The sequence below is a fragment of the Malaclemys terrapin genome, chromosome 11, assembly GCF_027887155.1.
Source record: "Malaclemys terrapin pileata isolate rMalTer1 chromosome 11, rMalTer1.hap1, whole genome shotgun sequence".
Lineage (NCBI taxonomy): Eukaryota > Metazoa > Chordata > Testudines > Emydidae > Malaclemys > Malaclemys terrapin.
The window spans coordinates 52448463-52471748 of NC_071515.1; the positions used below are offsets into that span (position 1 = coordinate 52448463).

At 40.4% G+C, this 23286-nt stretch overlaps 1 protein-coding gene across 4 annotated transcripts in view; it reads right to left on the reverse strand.

Annotated features, from left to right (window-relative positions):
- Positions 1-23286, reverse strand: part of FMNL2 (formin like 2) — a 270726-nt gene that overhangs the window by 87490 nt on the left and 159950 nt on the right. For all 4 annotated transcript variants that reach the window (XM_054044088.1, XM_054044091.1, XM_054044089.1 and 1 more), the window contains exons 3-6: positions 14172-14252; positions 10466-10542; positions 4968-5051; positions 1387-1539 (exon numbers count right to left, since the gene is read on the reverse strand). In XM_054044088.1, the coding sequence (XP_053900063.1) occupies positions 1387-1539; positions 4968-5051; positions 10466-10542; positions 14172-14252 (395 nt within the window). The remainder of the gene's footprint in view (positions 1-1386; positions 1540-4967; positions 5052-10465; positions 10543-14171; positions 14253-23286) is intronic.

The window sequence follows — 23286 nt, forward strand, 5'->3', positions numbered from 1 at the left end:
CACACACCTCCCAGTGACAAAGAACAGGACTAGAATCCACCTAAAATAACATTCTTGAATGATAAATACCAGACTCTGAATTAAATGCCTATACTAAAATCCTTTTGCAGTCCACAAGTAGCATAAGGGGGTGTGTCATATTGGCCTTCTCAGGGGTACCAGGCACAGTGACAGTACCTTTTAGAGGAGATTAAAATTACCCACTCTAATAATTCGGTGCATCAATGGGAATAAAAAAGATTTCTCCTGTGCTACATTTTCAGGAAAACCCTGTCCCCTGGGCCAACTTGATTTCACTTCATTTTACAATTCTGTGTATTCTCAGCAAGGGTTGTGTCCAGCTCCAAGTCTCTACTTTTCTCCTTTTAGCCTTCTGAAATCCTTGAATTACATCTTCTAGACTTCAGATCCATTCCAACTGCTGCTGTAGCTTGAAGTGCATCCATTTATCCCCTGATCTGGGACTAAGAAAGCCCAACCTAGCAGTACATGGCAAGTCAAATGTGAACTTCAAGTGGAAGATCTAGAAAAAATTACTAAATACTTGGTGATTCCAAGTTTCTTTATCCTCTCAATAGCTGATATTAACCAGAAATATCCTAAAGGGGCCAAACAACTGAAAACCACAGACCATTAAATTCCGTCTGCCATATTGAATTGCTGACACAACTGACTATATATTGGTACCCTAAAGTTGCTGTTCATTATGTTGCGTAACATTAAAAAGTATCCATGTAGCACGAACATATATAAAATAGTCACCATCTATGCTTTCTTCAGCGGTTATCCTGTCAGATATCACAAACTAAATAGGGTGAATATGTGTTCAATTCCTGAATGGGAGACCTCAAAGCAAAATTCAGAGTGCTGCCAGAGGTGATGGTGATATTGCAACAGGGAAATGGTCTTCCCTTTGATACAGTGCTCCTGCATGATGTTCAGGGGACAATGTGCTGTTGGAGATACTGCATTTTGGATGAGATGTTAGATATGAAGGCCTGGCCCTTGGCACTGTCTGCAAGAGAAGAGATTGCACCCAGTGTGCTAGCTACATTCTAATTTGAATAATTACATTATTCAATTGCTTCAATTACTCTGCCATTGAAAATGGACAATATATTCCTCTCTTAATCCCCTCAACTGTTGCGTAGAGCTGCTGTGTGCTGTTAAGTTACTGCTTCATTCCACCTGAAAGTTGGTTGCATTTCAGTGCAAAGCGTTTTGTTTCCTACGTATGTCGAATCTGTACAGGTCTTAGGGATGAAAGGTGTTATACAAATGCAAATTATTATTATTATTATTATAACTTTAAAACCAACACGATCCTCCTCACTCAGGCACCCACATTTCTAAGGTAGTTCCTACTCCCTGATTAAATGGCCTTACCGTAGAGTAGAATGCCTGCCAGAGCGGGAAATGCTATTGCCAACTGGCGAGGGTAAGTTACTTCCTCTATGCAGGTCTTCAATGGAACGGCTCCAAGGTTTGGATTTATCCATTGAGTTTTCCACATTGTTCTCCAAGCTTTCAAAGTCAAAACTGAAAGGAAATAGAAATTCCAATGTAGGCTTACACAAAAAAAGATGTACATAGCTTTTTTTCCTTCCTGTTAAACATCTGCAGATTTACTAGGTCCCAACAGATTACAAGAAAAAACTAAAAAAACAACGCAAAACAATTTCCCTTCAGCTGGAACACAGTGCTAGATTCAAGTACATTTTGCAGCAAATCTGGAACTTGACAAAAGGAGAAATGAGCAACACAGGGATATAATTTAAGAAGAATCAAACAGCCATGAATTAATCTTATTTCAGTGTAAAAAAATACAACATTGACTGATTTGCTGATGACTAACAGCCGTGGAGAATGGAGGGGGAAGCTCAAAGCTGTCTTAATTTTATTTTAATAAACCAATACAAGGTGTGGCTATTAATTTAATTTCATCAATCAATATGTGACTGAGCATTTATACTGGCTTGTTGGCCAAGGCTAATCTTGAACCATATGTAATACATTACCAAAATCATTATAGATTTTCTTGATTTTTGACTCCTTACCCATTTTGTTGCCATTTAAAGCAAGAGTTGGTTGTTCCTCTTACATTTTTTGAGGTTATTACTTACGTTTACCATGTTAGAGGGGAAAAAAAAAAACTCTGGCACGTTAACTTGCTTCCACTTATACAATTTTAGGAACAAAATCTTTAAAACAAGCTGTGTGCAGTTTTTCCAGTGTTAGTAATATTTTAAAATATATAATTTTCCTTAATTAATGTTATTATAATTCCACCAAAAGTCTCATTTCTTTTCAATGATAATATATATACACATGTATTCAATCTAAAAATAAAACTTTGGCTCCACTTAGCTAGAGTTTGCATGTACAATAGCGTATGCAGCTCTATCTTTTCTTAACACATTCATTTCATATAAGAAGTTATATGTACAATGTAATTAGGGTTGGCATATTTCAATTTTTATTTTTTTACCATTTTGCCAGAGATCAATTCTAAGGATTTTTTTCTATTTTTATTGATTTAAATTTTCCTATTTGCACAAAATTATGAGTTTTAAGCATTTTAAAACAATATTTTATCTATTTAAATTTTCACAGTTGCAGGAAAATAGAAGGGGGGGGTCAGACAATAATTATTTTATGACACTGGACATTGATATTCAAAAACATAAAGCTTTATAACTGTTAATGCACAAATTCACAACATCCCGTGACAATATACACAAAGTAAATATCCTTAAATCAAACTCTAATAAGTTCTCAAGCAGCAATTTTATCACTTTGCCTATTTGTAAATTCAGATTCTTACTGATGGATTTTTTTTGTTGTTGGTTTGTGTGCATACGACGAAATCGACACTTACCAACACTTACCGTCAAAAATCTAATCCTTCCAAGCCTAAATATAATGAAGTTAAACCCTGTGAGTATGTGAGAACATATCCTCAGTTGTTTTAATTACCTCCATTTCAGTCAATGAGGATACAATGATTTACATTGGCTCATAATAATTTTTTCCAACTTTGCATTGTTTTAATACAGAATAAATAACAATATATTTGGAAGTGTTGTCTAGTGGTAAGGTCAGACAACCGGGAACCAGGACTCCTTTTTTATTCCTAGTTTTCCCATTGACTTCCTGAGTGGTCTTTTAATAGATATTCTCTTTCTTGAAATCTACCTATCCATAAAAGTGATCTGATTATACCTACCCAGCTTTACAAGAGTATTGTAAGAATTAGTTTATGTGAGTACCGTATATACTCGATCATAAGCTGGTTCGTTTATAAACCGACCTCCCCCACTCCCAAGACGGATAAGTAAAAATGGAAAATTTTTATAACCCGTTCATAAGCCAACCCTATAATTCAGGGGTCAGCAAACTTTGGCTCCCAGCCCATCAGGATAAGCCGCTGGTGGGCCGAGATGGTTTGTTTACCTCAAGCGTCCGCAGGCACAGAGGTAAACCTAAGTAAACAAAGTGTCCTGGCGCCAGCTGCTTACCCTGACGGGCCGGGACAACAACTGGTGGGACATTTTTGGGAGGGAGAAGCTGGGAGTCAGGGGAGCGACCCTTGTGACCAACCCCCACATGACCCTACCTCTAGCCTGGGACCCCCACACTCTCCCCATCCCATCCCTTCCCATCTGGAGAGGGCCAGGGGAGGATTTCTCTGGCCTGGCTGGAGCTGCTCCGGCAACCCAGACCGAGCAGCGCGGCTGCAGCATGTTCCAGCGGGCTGGGCCAGACGGCACGGCCACAGCCTGCACTGGGGATGGGGCCAAGCCGCACGGCTGCAGCCTGCCAGCCCTGGAGCTGCAGCTGCTTCGGAGGCTGAGAGGAGAGCAGCGTGGCCAGAAGCGAAGAGACTCTGGCCCCACCTCTTCCCTTCTGCTGGCTGTGCTGCCTCTCCTTGCTCCCTCTGTTAGGGGGAGGGGCTGTGTCCCACCTCTCCCTCTCTATACCGGTTCATAAGCCGACACCCTTCTCTGGTGCATCCCTTTTTTACTAAAAAAAAGTTGGTTTATGAACAAGTATATACGGTATTTTGCTTTGAACTTCGTAGGAATTAGTTTATCATAATACAACATGGCTGAAAAAATTGTCTGGGTGTACTTAGTTCAACCTTGCCTATATAAAGTTATTGATTAATATTTAAGAATATAATGTCCACTACATGATTTTATGATATTTGAGGGAAGGAACACAAACAGTGGGATCTAAAAGAAACTTTTGGAAAGGAAGGCAAAAAATTGGCCATTTTTCTTAGGCGAATATCTGGATGTAATGCTAAATGTATTCATTCTTTATTGTATTTTGTCCCACTCAGAGGAGATCAAGCTAAAACAGATGTGACTAATCTTTAAAAAAAATGATCTGACCAGTGGTGGATTAGACACTGGGCCAACGGGGCCTGTGCCCAGGGCCACCACCAATTGGGGGCCCCCCAGAACAATGGGCACATCTGCATCCCGCCCTGCTCCACCCACCTGGCACTCCTGCCGGGGAGTAGGGTTGGAGTATGGGGGGTATTGCCCTGCTCTGCCAACCCAGCACTCCTGCCAGGAAGCAGGGGAGGACCCCAGGGAGGGAGGGGAGGCAGGAGGGATTGCAGGCAGATGGGGTGGGGAGGGGCCCCTACTTGCTCTGGCTCATGGCCACACAAACCCCTAATCCTCCTCTGGCTCGGACTGCATAAATATATCAGCACATTTTTTTTGTTTTCCTTCTCTTTGCAATATACTCTGATCTAACATTTGGGATCTAATTTTGCCATTTGCTCTGATTCTCAGGAACCTACATAATTTTGTGCCAAGCTATTGCAATGGAAACAACTTTACAGGAATAGCACAGCATCTGACTAGATATTACTCTCTCTGCCAGTCTATCTATATTGCACTATGTTGTTTTGTTTTGCGAACCCTGGTGAACAAAAGCCATGTTTTACTTACGTGACTGCGTACTGTGCAAATGACAAATATTCCACCAGAACATCCAGGCCTTTGTTTTCTTCATTCAAAAACTCCCTGACCCATCTGTTAGAAAAATCATTAGAGATCAGTGCATTTGATTGTTCAGTGCAGAGGCAAGTCTGACGAAATTCTTGTTTCAGTCAATCTACAAAAACATCCATTGTGTGAAAAGAAATATATTGAGCAAAAGCTTTTCATTTCTCACTCAGGAAGCAAGGGTTCAAAAATATACTTTTATGTGTGGAAACAAACACCTCCGCAGCATGACATATAAGAAAACATTTTCTACCATTAATATCTATACCACGCACCCTTTTCACTGCTCAGGAAAACCTACCCAGATCTATTGCTATTCTTTTTCTTTTTAATAAAGAAACCTGGTTCTGGTAAGTGCTGCCCATTTCCCCATAACAATTAAGTTCCTGTTGAAAGGTCCAGTATAATTTGGAGTAGTTAGTAGACACGTACCATGACGACACTACCAATGAAGCTAAAGCTTCCTTCCAAACCCACATTCATCTCCTTTCTAGCACAGCAAGCTGCACAAACCACAGAACCAGCCAACACTAGAGCAGCATTTATGGGCTTCTTGAAATGCTACAGTCATATGAATTGGCTTCATTTTTTCCATTTAGTGATCTTTCAAGAAGGCAACAAAAAAGCTAAGGAATAATAACATCAATGATGTACTTCATACCTCTTTAAAAATAAGTTTTCCTTCTAATATTAATATGATCACATTTTTAAAATAAAGCTTTAACCTGTTAAAGTAAATTCAAGCCCCTAAAGCAGTGCAAAATATTTACAAGAAAATTTGAAATCCTGCAAAATCTAACTGGTTATTATTGGAAAAGTGAAAAATTCAGGCTAGTTTGCCAAGGTATGAGAATCTGGACCCAGTTTTGAGCAAACCCAAGGGGTGGACAATGAGTGGAGATTTGGCTTCATCCCACATACCTCCTCAATACACCAACCAGCATGGCAAAGTATTTATCAGTAGCAGATTATTTACCCCTGGAATAAATTGAGAGCTAGAGAGTGAATTATGACACAGAGTTACAATTCCCTCCCTGGTCTGCTCTTGGGGCAGTGCATTTGTGTGTTACTCTTCACTCAGGGCAGATTGTAAATTTACAATCTAGCCTTGAGTTATTCTTTAGGCCTTATGTTTTAGAGCATACTGTTTACGTTGTAGAATAAACATCTTGGTATGTATATTACTCCTGGGGGCATTCTGCACCAAAAAATTAAAAATTCAGCGCACAATATTTTAAAATTCTGCACATTTTATGTGTCAAAATAACACTATTTAATCACGCCAGTTTCAATTATTTTGGTAATTTATTTCAAAATACCTGTCAGCAAGTATGTCTATAACAATACAGACACACAAAAAATCCCTGAGGAGTAGAGAGTTAAAGAAATCCCTCTGACAACCCAGTTCCTGTTTCTCTTGCCCAGAGCCCAGCCGGGGGGGCAAACACCCACAACCTCCTCCAGAGCCAAGCCCTGCCCCCCCCCCCGTCTAGATACCTGCAAACCCCCCAAGCCCAGCTGTGGGGCCCTCTGGCCCAGAGCCCAGTCACAGCCCCCCCCCAGTCCAGATGCCCACAGCCCCTCACCCCCAGCCAGCCATGCGTGCCTCCCCTAGCCCAGACACCCACCCACTCCCCCCAGAGCCCAGGGATCCAGAGGGAGAAACAGCCTGATGCTCCGTCCCAAGCTTGCACGGAGATTCCTGTGCGCCACCTTCTCCTTCCCTCAGGGCATGCTGGGAACTGCAGGGGCCAGGATCCCTCTAGCTCCCTCCCCCCAGCAGTGTCTTCTATGTGTGAGCTAGGCTCTGCAGGGCCAGCGGCCTCTAGTGGTGGCTAGCAGCACTGCAGCCCATATCTGTGGGGGAAAGGAAATTCTTCGCGCATGTTCTGAATTGCGCAGTGGCACAGAATTCCCCCAGGAGCAGTATATGATATACATTTTGCCACACATATCTTTCATCCAGTTGACTGAAGGAAAACATGCATTTTGGAAATTGTACTGATTTTGTAAGACTACATGTATTATTTACAAAATATGCCATAATGGTTCCTTTTGGAAATCTGTGGTATGTGATAAATTTGTATTTGAGAATGACACAGCCTGGATGCTTTTGGACTCTAGTGGAAAATTATTTATTCTGGAAAAGGGGAGAAATAAAGCAGGAAACACAGCAAGGACTCAGGAGATGGAGTGCGCTTAGATGTTTGCCACATATCAAGAGTGTTCAAGTTTTTCAAAATGGTGCTATATATGTATCTAAGATGGAAAACTATTATAAAACAAGCAGTTCACACTGTATTGGCATCTATATATTCATTCAAGTACTAAGATGTTGGAGCAGATTCTGTTCTTAGTTACACCCATGTAAATATGGAGCAGCTCCACTGGGGACACTTAATTTTCTGCAGTACTTTACTTCTATTAGCATAAAGAGTTTTCTCTTTCACCTCTACATGCAACCCACAGTGATTTCATTTTCTCTGCAGCTATTTAGCAGCTCCCAATCCCAAAGTTGTCAGCGGATATGGCTGCATTTCCCACAGATTTGTATTACCTTTTAAAGCAACTCTCAGCCCTTGGGACCCCTCTCAGCACCCATGTTCTATACCTTAAGAAGCTCTTAGCATAGCTATGGTCAGAAACTATTATCTTCCAAAAGAAGTGTCATCATTCAGCCAATAGTGAGGCCATGGCCAGCCAACACTAGCATTAAGAGTCAAAAAAGCAAAAGCGGCTTTTATAATTGTTCTCTTCCCCCAGGTTGATCTGAGTTTACCTCAGAAAAATTAAAGGGTCATTCTGTAAAACAGACTTTCCTTAATGATGCCACTTATTCAACTTTATCCTCCAAGATAAAGTTGTCTTGTAGTGATGATGTGATATATGTGCAATATCCCAAGAGACTTTGGGACAGTGTCAGTGTTCTGTAGGTCCTGCTTAAGGGATTCAGAACAGCCCTGATGAAAACTGAGAGCACTCCATTAAACTGAGAGAGGTGCCATGCCAAGCCCCCACTGCTAGGCATTACAACGGAAAGGACACTTCTCTCAACTCCCATCCCAAATTGCTTACAATTAACCATAAAAAAACTATGCAAAAACAAACCAACTATTTTATCCAGACAGAAAATAAGACTTGCTACACTTCTCCCACCACAGAGGCAGGGCTTTAGACTTCTACCAAAACACCAAAAGGCTGTAGTTCCCAGCAGTGCTGATGTCTGGATTCGATTCTATGGACAATCACATGGAAACAACTCCTTCACATTTTCAAATCTTGTAAGAAGGAACATGTCAAGAATTTCCACACAAAAACATAGGCTCTGCATTATGATACTCCTTGTCTCTTACAGTCTGCCAGAGAAGCACATAGGATTATTATATATTAATTTCCAGTAGCACCCATAATATGCTCAAAACCTAGTGACTCCAAAAAGACCCCTTCCCAAAGAAGCTTACAATCTTGTACGGGGGAGATGGGAAACTATCACCTTTAGAAGGATTTTCTTCTAAAGAACCCATTTATCAGGTAAAGTCAGCCTTGGGTAAGTTACTTACTTTACACTGTGTGGCAACAGCCACACATCACCACTCTGATGTTATCAAAAAATTGCACACATTTTAGCCATAGTCAGCCATGGACTTTCACTTCCACTGAAAATTCCATGGAAAAAAATTGTCCACAACATTTTGTAGCTTGTACTTTAGCTCTGACAAACTGCTACGATTGCTTACAGATTGCATTGGCTTACTCTGGCAGATTCATCCTGAAATTTGGCAATCCTGCCAACATGGTATTAGAAATGATGGTCTCACTTTAGTATTTGATGGTCAATTTCACTTCATTTCTGTAATGTTTCAGAAAGTCTTTTGACATTTTGTGGAAATCCCGGACATGCACTGCCCTACTGTATTTCATCACAGCTGGTTGCCAACTGCAGTTTTGGCTCTTAAAGAGTGGAATCTTGATTTTAATCCAAGATAATCTGAGGCTGTTGCTTGCTCCCATATTTAGTCTCTGGGATTTAGCAGCACACCACAACATACCATGGAACAGACATACAGCTCTCATGTAGCTAAGCCAACAACTATTCCAGGCCCATGTAAGGAAAGAGGCCCATTGGAAAGACATCACAAAGACTGTGCTCACAATGTTTACTGAGACTACTGCCATCACCCCGGGACAGAGGTTCCTCAGACAGATTAGTACCAGCTCTTTGTCACATCAGCCTAAGTAATCTTTAGTGAACAAACGCCTCAAAATTTATTTTTAAAATATTGAGTGATTTCCCACTGTCCAAGTCTTAGCTCGCAGTCCAAGGACTCCCTGACAGTGCTGTAGGTGCAGAAATTCTGCCCATGCAGACAGTTCAATGTCTATTTTACCCTGTCTGCCTGATCTCTCTGGTAACGTACATTGTTTATAAGTATGAAGCAGTTGTGACACTGTTATGAGGCAAAGGGACTTACAGAAATAATTTGTGGAGTGCAACCAGCTTTTAGGGACACTAGCTTTATCAAATCCAGAGTCAAAATCGGTTACTTTCTATGACCTCTGTGCCAAAGAAGCTGGCAGACAGAGTTTTCTGTTGAAGGAAACCCAGTGTGATTAAGAAAACAGCTGTTCTTTTGCATCAGTCAATCTGATAACAACTACTCCTTTCCTTGTTTCATCAAGATATAATCGCCAAGTGCAGAAATCTACCTAGGGAGCCTATTTTAGGTGTACACATACTGGAACCATTTAACAAACTTTAAAGAAATCTTATTTTGGTCTGACATGCTAATGCTGAATAATGCTTCTACTCCATCAGTTTCTGAGTCTGGTTCTGAGTATAGGTTGGCAAAGTTGATATGAATAAGCATTTGAAATGGCACGTGAAATTAAAAAAGCCAGTTCTCCAAAATTAATTTTCCTATTAATATTTGAAGAAAGATTTGTGCTTGTGAATGTAAAACATTGATAGCATTAACTAGCAATAAGGCATTATTCAAACATGGCATGCGGAAGTTTCAAAAGCAACATTTCATTGCTCCTCTGCAAAATATTACTATTCCAGACCTGAGATTTCCTGAGCAGAAGCTATAAATCAAGGGGCGGAGGGGGGGAATGGCTGACTAAACTGCAGACCCTATCAGTCTCATTTCTCTTCTGATTTACCCCAGGGCCTGATACAGCTCTTAAAGAAATCAATGGCAGTCTTCCCACTGACTTCAAAGGCAATTGGATTGGGCCCACATTGAGCAGATTAAAAGTGAGCCTTCAAGGATGACCAGCTAACATGTTAATGTACTGCACAGCCCAAATCCCAGCCTTCTAATCTTTAGTGACTGATACATTAGGACATCTCATTCCTTAAAGAGCATGGAGATATTTGCCCAAAGCTAGCAGTCAGTAGACATAAAGACCCAAATCATGGTATTATTAATAGGTCTTACCCAATATGATTTGTTCTTAAAGAAATTTCCAGTTCTCGTAGTACTTGCGTAGATTCTTGGACTCGTCTTCTGAATTTCTGTAATTCAGTTGGGGGGAAAATACATAAGAAACATATTTGGACTCACATGATGCTATTCAAAAATGCCAAAATCCCATAGGAGACAGAACGTGTTAAATATTAAAATATATTGAGAACATTTCCAAATCCTAAGAAATGAAAGACTGTTAATCAGACTAGCAACTAAAAGACACTCAGAAAAATAACCCCTGCTTCCAACTAGTAGTTTCCTCATTTGAAAGTGTGGAAGGGAAAAGGAGAATTAAAATTCTGTAAAGGTATATATATTTCTTTACAATACAATTTCTATTTTAGCACCAAATATTTCACAGACAGTTCCAGCATAGGGACCTGATTTTCAGCAATGGCCAATAATTTTGCACCTGCAATCTTGTCTCCACAACACAAGAGTCGTTGGCATTTACATCTAACTACCTGATTCGTAGGTGCAAACAAATAACCAGATATCTCAGTCCTATCATCTGTGTGCTGTGATTATTTGTAGGTGCAAAATTAGAGGCTGGAAGGAAGCTCAGATCAAATGCAAATATGTAAACTACTGGATTACAATACAGTACAGAACACTCTAATAATCTTGCTTTATTTTGAATATCTCCCATCGGTGGAGTTCCACCAGTGGCAGCAAGAGCAGGAATACATGAACCCAAGAAATTCAGAGTTCAAGCCAACGCTATCCTTATCTTGAATGGTCCAGTGATGTGAATGAAGAGCATGAATTGTATAACACTGGTCTGTGTTACACTGAATGTGGTTTTTCGCCTTTAATCTCTTTGGGGATTTTTCTTATGAGAGAGGAAATGTTCCTGTATGTTTCTTACTATATCAACGAATGCTGATTGCTGATCAGACTGAGGCATGTCTACACTATGGCACTACCGTGGCACAGCAACGGTGCCATAGCTATGCGCCAAAGCACCGTAGTGTAGATTCTTCTTACAGAAACGGAGGGGGATTTTCTGTCATTGTGGGGACTCCACTTCCCTCGATATAGCTGTGTCGTGATGTAAAAGCACATCTCTTTTCTGTTTGCAATGAAGACAAAGTCTAGTGTTGCAGTGGCGATGGGAAAGCTGGCATGGGGGAGAGACAGAGGTGGGAAGAATGTTCCACAACTGCCTGTTGCATGGTCATTATCCTCCAACTGGGTTGCTGTTTGCAACCTGGAGCAGAGAAAATTAAGTTTTCTGTAATTTATAAGATTATAAGAAGCCACCAGACTGTGATTTGTTTAGCAATATATAATTTCAACATGGCTAACCTAAGTGTTTGAAAATGCAGCTCACATGGAAAAATAGCTACTTTTCCAGGAGGAGACTTTGCATACCCAGCTACAACCCCAAATGAATATTATACAGCAGTGTTTGGAACTACCTCCTCCTGACCATACAAGCGTTCAGGATAGAAAATGCTGACACAACCTTAATTACAGCAATAATTATGGTAATGTGAATAGTCCCCCAACCATCAGTCCAGGGAGCCCAATTGTAAATCTTTCCCCTTTGCGGTCTGGGCTGACTAGTTAGATAAAATAAAACAAAAGAGAGAAACTTGATTAAGTTATTTTTAACTTAACAATCGCACTAGGACAAAAAAGGTTTTAATGTGCTCATGGACTGACCACAGAGCAAACCAAACACTACATGAATCTGAAAAATCCTCCAGGAAAAAACAAAGCCCCTGTTTACCGTTTGGTTTATTTTTTTTTCCTTTCTCTTTTTACTATAATCAGCTGTTGACAAATTTAAAGTTAAGAATGGCATTTCCTTCTTGTCACTTCCCACAACAAGAAAGGCATTGTGTTAGAATATACTTTTATTGCAGCCTTGAAGACATGAGCTAATGAAGGCCAATAGGAAAGAAAATGATACCTAGTGTATGCCCCATTGTATTTCTTCAATAACATAGGCCCACCTCAACTGCAGTATGTGGTTGGTCCTGGGCTTGGAGCATTGTGGTAGGATATGTATTTTACCACAAGACACCAATTAAGCTAATTGTATCGCAACACAAAGCAGTGATTGTTTAAGCTGGAAGAAGGAGAACCAGTCATTGATAGGAGCTATGTTCTGGTTACCTTCTTTTTTTTAAAAAAAGAAAAAAGCTGTTAAAAACAACAACACAGAACATGAGCAAACAGCTGAGGTAAATAAATACCAGTGATCTGAAATATATTTGAAAGCAAATTGGGATGAGGCCCCTTGTGAATGTTCTCTACCATCTTCAAAACCCCAGAGACTAAACTCCTCTTTTTATCCACAGGATAGCCAGGACAACAGCTATGCAAACTTCCCCAACTGAGCTGCCAATGTGCCTCCATCTTGACCCCAGAAAGACCAGAATAGGACTAAGTAACAGTGTTCACCTAAAACACTCCTCCTGTTAGCAGGAATACAGGACCTCTGCTGACATACTGAGGCAGGCGGTTCATTACCCTACCCTACATAATTGTAAAGGAGGTGGGATCAGTTCTCTAAAAAAAGAGGATCAAGTGCTGATCGTTGGTGGGCTGTTTTAGGCAAACACTGGTAGTCCATCTCAAACATAGGGCTGGTCTACACATAAAACTTCACATCCCTGAGAGATGCAGTTAAGTCGACCTATGCCCAGGTGTAGATACCACTAGATTGATGGAAGAATTCTTCTGACAACCTAGCTATTCAAGGAGGTGGATTAAGTAAAATGACAGAAAAACCCCTTCTGTCACTGTAGCAAGCGTCCACACGACAGCAGCATAACTGCAGCACTACAGCTATGCCACTGTAGCGTTAATAGCGTAGACATATCCATCTAGGTCTCGAGTTCATTTCAGGTCTGCTGTTCACCCTCCATTCCCATTCACCCCATGACCTCTTTGATGAGATTGCCAAGAAAGGGTCAACTAGTGCCAAAAGTGATAGTTTTTGTTATGTGGACGAACAGCCACTAGGAACTGCACTGAGAACACAACATTCCTTTCACATAGCTGAGAAAAAAGCTATCAGATGGCAACAGCTTTCATTTTCCACCAGCAGTGGCTGGAATTGAAGTAGGAATCATGAGATACAAGGCTCTGTAATCCATTAATAACCTGGGCTATTTGCTGCACCCACAAGTCATTAAATCCATCTTTCCTTATGCCAAATGTTTCTTTTATTTGCAACACCTATTTAGCTCTTTGCCTGCTGAACTGTGAAAACTACAATGCTCTAACAATTTCTCTTTGATTCTGTTTGTTTTGTTAGGACTGGAATCTGGGAGACTTTCTTAAGGTTGGTCTACACCTAAAACTTAGGCCGACATAGCTACGTCACTCAGGGCCATGAAAAATATCATGCCCTGTACAACGCAGTTAGGTTGACCTAACCCACACTGTAGACACAGCCAGGTCAATTTTTCCGTGGACCTAACTACCACCTGTTAGTGAGGTGGATTCCCTACATCAATGGAAAAACCCCTTCCATCAATGTAGGAAGCGTCTGCACTACAGCGGCACAGCTACAATGGCATAGCTGTGCCGCTGTAGTAGAGACATGGACTTCAAGATTTTTACAAGGCCTTTCACACACAGGGAGGAACTCAAATCAAGGATGATTCTGCCTATTAGTGCAGAAGTGAGAGCATACTAAAGGACACAGAATACTTCTTACCTTCCTGGTTACTGCTGGATCGAGATAGCCCTTTAATTTCTGGATATATGTATGTGGAGGATTCTTCACTTGAAATCTTTCCTGCAGAGAGCACATAATCATCAGACATTTAAGCAGTGACTCACTGTATATTCTAACTATATATTATAAAATTCAGCTGCATATATCTGAAACTGTAAGATAAACCTCACTTGCCTGAAAGCTCTGGAAGAATTAAGTATAAGAGAGATGGTTGTATAGGTTTGTTTAAAAGATGTCACCACACGGGCTGGCACACATTTAGGAATGACATTAAAAACATAACGGACAGGCCAAGGTGGTTTCCTTTATGGAAGAACCCACATTTTTACAGTTATTCGTATTTCAAGAAACGGGAAATGGGGGTTGTTAACTTTATAGGTGATTTTTTTAAATTATAAATTAGTTTGCAAGCTCTTCCAGGCAGGGACCACATCTTTGTGTGTGTTTACACAAGGCCTATCAAAGGAGGGGAGGGGGAGCGCTAACTGTAACAGTGACACTTCTCATACCACAATCTGTTCAGATGTCCTAAACTGACTGAAACTTATACCATACAAAATACCACCCATAGGCAAACGTTCTCCTGTCATAGGGTATATATGATTCACAAAACTATAGGGGGAAGAGGCTGAAGTAGCGAGTAGCCTGGAAAAAATTAGACACAGCATTTGCCTTTCTAATATTGACTCCTTTTAAAAAGGCTTTTGAGGGGGTGTCCAGCTGGAGTTAACAGCCCTCATTATAGTTGTCAAGAGTATTCTGAATACTCACTACTCACATACTTTCAGTCTGATGCTGGCATCCTTGCACAGGATCATTGGTGTTTACACTGACTGTAAAGTACATGTAAGGGCGACAAGCACAAATCAAAGAGTTACCAGGGTACAGCACTGGTGGGCTCTGTTACCTGGGATATTTTATACTTCTTACACTTTCCCTACCCCTACCCCGGACCTCTCTTCCATTTTCTGTACTGTCTTGGACATTTGGAAGAACCTTTCTATCTGCGTCCATGAGAAATTTTACTTTCACTCCTTAAGATGCCGATGCTTTTATTCTCCTTGAGAAATCAGTTTTTCCAGTACGTATTTAACTTGACAGTGTGTATGTGAATGCATCTTCACTGAGCAAAGCCCTGGGTAATAACACGAAATTATGACCTGAGGAGGAAGGAAGCGGATTAGTTGTGATTATGCCCTATCAGTCCTTTTCCTTAATTTCCAGTAGAATGAAGGACAGCTTTACATTCCAGCTTTAGTATTTCATATGGACAAGAACCATGACTATATCTTGTAACACTGTTGGCTTTCTTACCTCCTATAGACTGAAAAATGATTAAAAGTTTCCCTTTCATTTTCAGACTGATTACATAATTACACAGTGTTGTAATGTCTACAGGACTTTACAATGCTTACACATAACATTGAAGTATTTGTTTATCCTACATCAATATGCATTAAATCCACAATGTCCATAATACCACATGCTACTTTCTATGTCAACACAAATCCTGCACACTAATATGTTTACCACACACAGGAACTAACTTTTTCTACCACTATCTGCCAACACTGTTTGAATGTTGAATGTATTGATAACTGAGGAGAGTTCTGCTTGAAGAGAGCTGAAAGCTCTGTCGTTTTCCTTAAAACAATGATTCACAATCACATCAGACTTTTCATTTCTATTTATTCCCTTCTGGTCTATACTCCAATCCAAACTGCCTGTCCTCTTGATATCAATTCCTAGATTATCTAGGCTTTTAACATAGGTACAACATTTCCATCCCCATTATCAGGTCAGCTCTGTGAATTTCTATTCTATATTGATATTATTCCACTTAAAAGATCAGCTATGATTACAGCTGTCATAGGTTTGGTAGCTAAAGCCCACCTAGGAGCTGAAAGAACTGCACAGGACCCGGATCAGCTATGCAATAATTACATGATCTCTCTAACACCTGACTCAGCTTCTGTCCCACCAGGACTAAGAGATGGAGAGCCAACAGATATGACTCTCCATTGCAAATTCCATTTCTCCATTGCAATTGTATAAATTCTCAGTAAGGGCCTGATTGAACCTCCCAGCACAGGACAACAGAGAGGGAAGCTACAGAATGTTTATGGCTCAGGAAGGCACAATTCCTTCTAGTTGTTCACTGAAGTGCAGGTGGAGCATACTCCCTGAACCATCTCTTGGGAGATTAGCCAACTAATTAAATGTGCCCTACAGTGTGGAAGGGGACCCAGGCTTTCCTCTGCCTGTACATGACTCGTGAGCCAGAGCGACTTGTACCCCAGGATGTGCTAGCAGGCAGCAGTGTCTTAACCAGGAATTGCAATGGCACCAGGCCTCTCAACAGGGGGCTACAAAGGGTATGTCTACACTGCAATTAAAAACCCACAACTGGCCCATGCCAGCTGACTCGGGCTCATGGGTCTCGGGCTAAGGGGCTGTTTAACTGTGGTGTAGACATTCAAGGCTTGGGCTGAAGACCGGGCTCTGGGACCCTGCAATGATGGAAGGTCCCAGAGCTAGGGCTCCAGCCCAAACCCCAATGTCTACATAGCAATTTTTAGCTCTGCAGCCTAAGCTCTGCGAGCCTGAGTAAGCTAACCTGGACCAGCCACAGATGTACCACAGGGCTTTCATCCCCATGCAGATGTACCTAAAGATGGTTCTTTGAGACCTTCCTGGCTAGAGCACTTGTGCAAGAAGGAGGCATAACAGGGGAACTCCAACAGTGGATCAGACCAGTGGTGCCTCCAGTCCAGTTGCATATCTCTGGCTAGCCAGGTCCAAATGCTAGGTGCAAAAAGGAAGGTATAAAAAATCTTATAGTGGACATTTGTTCCCTTCCTCTCCTCTGTAGCCGATTCTAATGAGTACATATTTTTGTTAGCAGAAGTTGTAAGCCACTTCATTCTTAAGCTCCTGAAGAAGTTTTGAGTATATACCACTCACTCCTAGTAACTTGTTGCTCTCTAATATATCAGGTCTCATCGGCACTTTCTCTTTTAACATCTCAATCACAGACAGGCCTCATCTTTATTACTAAAAAGAGTAGGAGCCCAAAGCCTAATCTACACTAGAAAAGGTTTGCCTATGTAGCTACTGCAGTCAAACATATTAGTGTAGATGCAATAGTAGCAAAAAGCGCTCTTGCTGGTATAGCGTGTGCCAGTTCTCTGAGCACAATGGTGTATATGGCAAAGAACTTTTATGCTAGTATAACCGCATCTACAATAGAGCTTTTGTTGGTATAGAAATGTCATGAACAAAATCACACACTTACCCAACATTACTATACCGGCAATCTCTTCATGTGTGATTTAGAACCAGCTGTCCAAGAAGCAATACGAACCTTGTTCTGCTGTTACATTTGACCAGTTTGTTTGTGGGTAGATGAAGTCACTCATTATCACTGGTTTATTAGACTTAATTGCCTCTTTGATCTCCCTCAATATTATTGTTTTCCTGTTCTGGAAGCTAGTAGTCAAATGCTGCTTTATAGTTTCATTTTTATGCACTGGATTTTGTATCAGTATAAATCTACTATGGCTTTCCCACACAGATGGTTTATTTTCTGTTAGATTTTGCGGAATCTGTTAAGTGTAGTACATGTTTTAATCTATCCTTCCTGTACAGTTACTATAGCCAGGTATCAAAGTATTGATTTATCATTCCACCATGCTTCAGAAATATCTATTATGTTATTCCTCTATTCCTATTATGTAGAATGTTTCCCTATAGGTCACCAATCATTGCTTTGGAAGTTCTCATGTTGGTTTATGAACTTCTATTATAGTTGGGTCGGATGCCCGTTTTCATTTATTTAACTTCTTAATCTAACATACTTTCACTTGCATGGAATTTACTTCTGTGATCTCAACCTATCCATCCTCCAGTTCAGCTCTAATACAGAGTAATACCTATGTATGGCAAACATTCCTAGCAGATGGCTGTTCAACTTGAGGACTCCTCAGCACCTGTCAGCTTTCTCCCAGCTCTTTGTTTAAATACTTCCTCCAAAGGAAGGATATTCCTTAAAATATCTAGCTCAGATTTTAATATCTGAGCTAGAAACTGGCTTTTGCTTCAGTTAAACTACAGCTCATCTCTTCCGTATAGACTCTCTGTCTTCTCCCAAAAGTTCCCCAGGCCAGTACACTGAAACAATCTGGCCCTAAGCTTCTGTGCTCATTTTCAAGGATAGTTTTGGGTTATAACTGCATTTAGTCTAGTGGGTTTTTACTGTTTTATAGGTTATGGGCTGGACAGTGACTTCCCCTCTATGGTACACAAGGAGGAAACAGGGCTCTCCTTAGTGGGCACCTGCACAGGGGGCTGTCAAATTCTTTGATCCTTGTGCTCTGGCACACAAAGAAGGCCTAGGGTTGTCTAGCTGGTTTGATAAGGTAAAGATACAAGAAGGCTGCTCAGAGCAGGAGAAGCTGCAGAAGGGAAGACTCTTGTACCCATGGGGAAAGATTGTGCGAAAGAGTAGAAAGGCGGCCAGTATTAAATGAGCAGAAGGAGCTGAGAGAGACAAGAAAGACATGGAGGAATTTAAAAGAAAAGAACAATTTTCATTTGATTCCAGTATGGTTGTTTATTATTATTATTTCTCAAAGACTTTAAGGTCAGAAGAAACCATCATGATCATCTAGTCTGACCTCCCTTCACATTGGCCACAGAACCTCACTCACCCACTCCTGTAATAGGCCCATAACTCTGGCTGAGTTACTGAAGTCCTCACATTTTTATTTAAAGACTTCAAGTTACAGAGACTCCACCATTTACTCCAGTTCAAACCCGCAAGCAATCCATGAGAACCCAGCAGGTCTTATGTCTCTGTGCTTGGCTCCAGTCACCTTGCTGCTAGCTTCCTGAGGGCAGAGTGTGCTGAACACCTCTTCTAAAAATCCACCCATAGCAGGAAATTTCAAAGGCTCTAGTTACACAGTGCACTCTGGGGCACAAAAACGGAAATGCCTTAAAATGTTTTTAATTGGAACTTAGTGACAGGAGAGGAATCAGGAACTAGATCAGGATGAAAATGGAGAGTAGAGGGGGAGTTAGGACTCAATGGAAGGGAATCTGAAGTTTGGGGCTACATTTTGGGGCATTCCTGTTTTGTCTGAATGGGACTGCCCATTCTAAAGCTAAAGCAACAGGATGGTACTGAAAGGTGCAATGGAGGGCATGTTTCTTTCATAAGAAAGTCCTTCTCAGCTTCCAAATCAAGGGCAGCAATGGTTTTAACAACACAGCTGTCAGGTCAGGTGACTTAAATAGGCCGTACCTTGACTTTGGGGTTTCCTGTATGGACAATGAAGGCTTGCAGGTGGAACAGGTGTGAGTGTGCATTTCCTTATCCCCACCTCCCTGTAAACTAACACAAGCTGCACATTCCATATCTAGGTGCTTGGTCACAAGCAAGCCTACAGTGTTAGCACAGAAAACCCAGAGCATTCTGACTTCATCACCTATTTGCTCTGATTTGGGCCTTGTTCAGTGGCTGAGAGTCTCTTCCACATCAGCAGGATATTTGGAAAGTAAATGTGTTTGGGGTGATGGGACAGAGGGCATATTTGTAGCTTCTGACCCTTGACCATGCTCTTTTAATTAAAGAACAAAGACATACCAAGACAAAGGGTTTTATTCAGAGCTGGTATAAGGAGGTACAGTTCCACTGACTTCAACCGAGTTGCACCTGTTTACACTAGCTCTGAAACTGGCCAGTAGAGTGTCATGGAATTAAGTATTTGAAACTTCAATGTTTGTAAAAACCTTCTCTTCATTAGAATTGTCTGTCTCTGTGTGGATACAATTACCCAGGAAATTGCTTAATAGTAGTTAAATTGCTGCTAATTGGAGCTGCTACCAGTATGTTGTGAAAGGCCCTACAGTAGACAGATGCAAGGAGTTAAGGGTATGTTTCCACATGATGTGCAGAGGCTTACTCATGCAGCCTCCTCTAGTGTTAATGGAAATCATCTGTAAAGCTCTGAACCATGCAGAACACATACCCCCAGCAACTGGCTGTAAAGAAACAGAGATCGCACAGACAGAGCTGAACTAGAGGGAACCCTCAAGGAAGTAAGAACACATTGTGCCCTAAGATGTACGAAGGGCACATTTTTATAAAATAAACTACTTTGAATAGCAAGATGTTAACTAATAATTGGGATATAGTCACTGTATCGTTATTTTTTGTGTGCTCTTTACAGAGTGTGACTGGGTCGGATCACATTTACGGTAAGCCCCTTTTATGTAACTCTGACAATAGGAACTTAAAGTAAAAGTTATTAAAAAGTTAAAAGTAACGTACACCCACATCAACTCCTGCTAACGCCCCCTTATCTTACCAGAGCAAGGTAAAGGGGCCTTAATATAAATAAGAATCTGTCCCACTGTGCGCTGCTGAACAATTGTCCTTGCCACTTCTCAAGTTATAGGTGCAGTTCAAAAGCAGTTGAAGTAGTGGTCAGCTATAAATCTAGAGATACTGAGTTTTAAAATTGCCCTCCAATGTTGTGCCTACATTTATGTCTACAATGAATTACAAGAAAAAATGTTAACAATGTACAATCAGATAGCTAGATGACCAAATGTTACCGTTTGCAACTACAACTGAAGGAGCAAAATAGCAGGCACAAAATTGCAGGCCAGTTTTACAAATAAAGCAGGTAATTTACAAGTCAGAATGATGATTGGTACAAATTAGATTGTATCCAATTCAATTCTTCCTGAAAATGAACAGTTTGAATCTTGAAAAGGGTCAGAGCACATCACAAGGCTTTTTTCCACATTAGTTTGAACAGTTTATCCCCTCTCTTCTTGGGAGTTCTTCAATGGAGATATAGCTTGGCTATGTTTAGTCTAATTCTCAAGAGCAGAGCTTTTATTCTTTGGCTGCCTTGCACTTATTTAATAATCAGGCATTATATGTTAATACAAGCTTTTCCTAGCTGCCAATTTTAATATTTTTAGTCTTCTGAGACTAAACCGAGACACTTAGAGGACTCTAATTAGCAAATTTATTATAGTTTACAGTGCTGATCTTTTCTCTGTTTTGATTTGTTTTCTCAAAGTCTATCAATAATTATTTACTGACATAATCATCTTTAAAACAGCAATGAATGTTTTTTTAAAGTAGTTCCTTATTGTGCAAAGCAATTCTTTGAGTTGAAAGACACGAAATAAGTCATTATCAGTAACAGCAGGCATCAAACATGTTTCTTTCTAATCAATGATCAGTAGTTGGAAATGTTTACTAACCCTGAAGACATTTTTATTAGTCTATAAAAGTGCTTCCAGTCCTAGAAGGTCACAAGGGGTCAGACTTTAAAATCACACCATCCTGACTATGACTATCACCTTGTTTTTCCCCTGATTCAGCTGTTTTATATTAGAAGCTAATGTCACAAATTGATATAGTCAGAGATTAATGCTTTATATTATTTGCTATCTGAGACTCCAAGAAGCATTCAAAATGCATAAAGCATTGGTTTGTACCTCTTGCATTTATAAAAGGAAAGCAGCCACTAAAATTATGCCAGAATTCAAGTGAGAGGAACAAGACAAGATGCTAATCAGAACAGGATTTTATTAACTGATATTTTACCTCTCATTCGACCTGCAAATGAATGTTTTACATTATTGTAAATCTGGGAATTACCTGCTTTCTGGACAGTGGTACATAACACACAGCTAACCATTCTGCTACAGTGTAATAGAACTGATTCAAAATTGAATATAACAAGTTCTAGAAGCCAAGCCAGTGTTATTTTCAATCTGTGAAATAATATTTTTGTGCACAACAGCACTTTATCGTATTTTGGTTTAGTTCCTTACTTACCACTCCCATTTCGCTTCAAAGGGATCTTTCAAATGTCATATGAATAAGAAGCATTGTTCATTTGAAGGATCCAGGAAAGGCAGCCACATATAATTGAACAACAACCTGCTAGCATTTGGGCAGTTTGCCAACTTCATCATCTTCAATTCTTAGCATTTCATCTTCAAAGCACTGTGCAGCCAGCTATTTATTTATTCATTCAATTTCAGCCTCCCTTCAGGACTATTATTCCCATTTTACAGATGGAGAAACTGAAAGGTTAAGTGACTTTCCCAAGGCCACAAAATTAGTCACTGCCAAGATTAGAACTCAGAAGCTTCTGACTCTTGTTTTTGAGCCCAGGTCACTAAACCACACTCCTCTAATTCAGCAGCTCTGCTCCATTCTAAGTGAAGGGTTTACTGGAGACAACTGTACTGCAGGTTTACAGCTTAGAAACATGCTATCTGTATGCAAGCCTAATGAACATGTTTTTCAAGTGTTAACCCCAACAGATTGAAAATATCTCTGCATAGCATCTAAAAGTGATTAATTTCTATTCAGATAGAAAAAGTGTCTCCGTTTATCAGATCCCTACTGAGTAGAACACCTGACATCTTCCTTTTTAATAGATAATATTAATTTAAATTCTCTGATCTCTGACATATTCTTGGCTTTGTGCCATGCCTGACAAGACACAGTATGTAATTAAATAGTAGAGCAAAAGTTATGCCAATATATTATTTTCCTCTTTTCTTATGACCTTCTGAACCTTAGATATTGAGCTTTTCTATTCCAATGAGTTCTCCATTAAATACAATTCACCCAGTGGCTTTATTTCAGGCTTTGTCTTCATTTTAAATATCTTTATCATAGTCTTTAGTCCACCCAAGAAAATATTTTTTCTTAACTTTGTTAGCTGATGATTGTAAAGAGTTTGGTTATACTCTGAGAAGCTGTTGCCTAAAAATAATATCCTGCAATCCTGTACTGTGGAAATTCACTAATCTGCACTAAGGGTTTGAGCCAAAGCCTTGTGAAGTCAGTGAAAAGATAGCCATTATTAACTTCAGTGGGCTTTGGATTGGACTCTCAAAGATGAGGTCTGCCATGGACTGCTCAGGTTTATGGAGTAGCAAAGTACCAGCCCACTGTAAGTGCTCTACTCATATTTCAAGGCATTACTGGCTATCAGGGAAAAGTCAGGGGGTTCCGTGGTGTTAACCTGTAGGGGATACAATATCACTCACA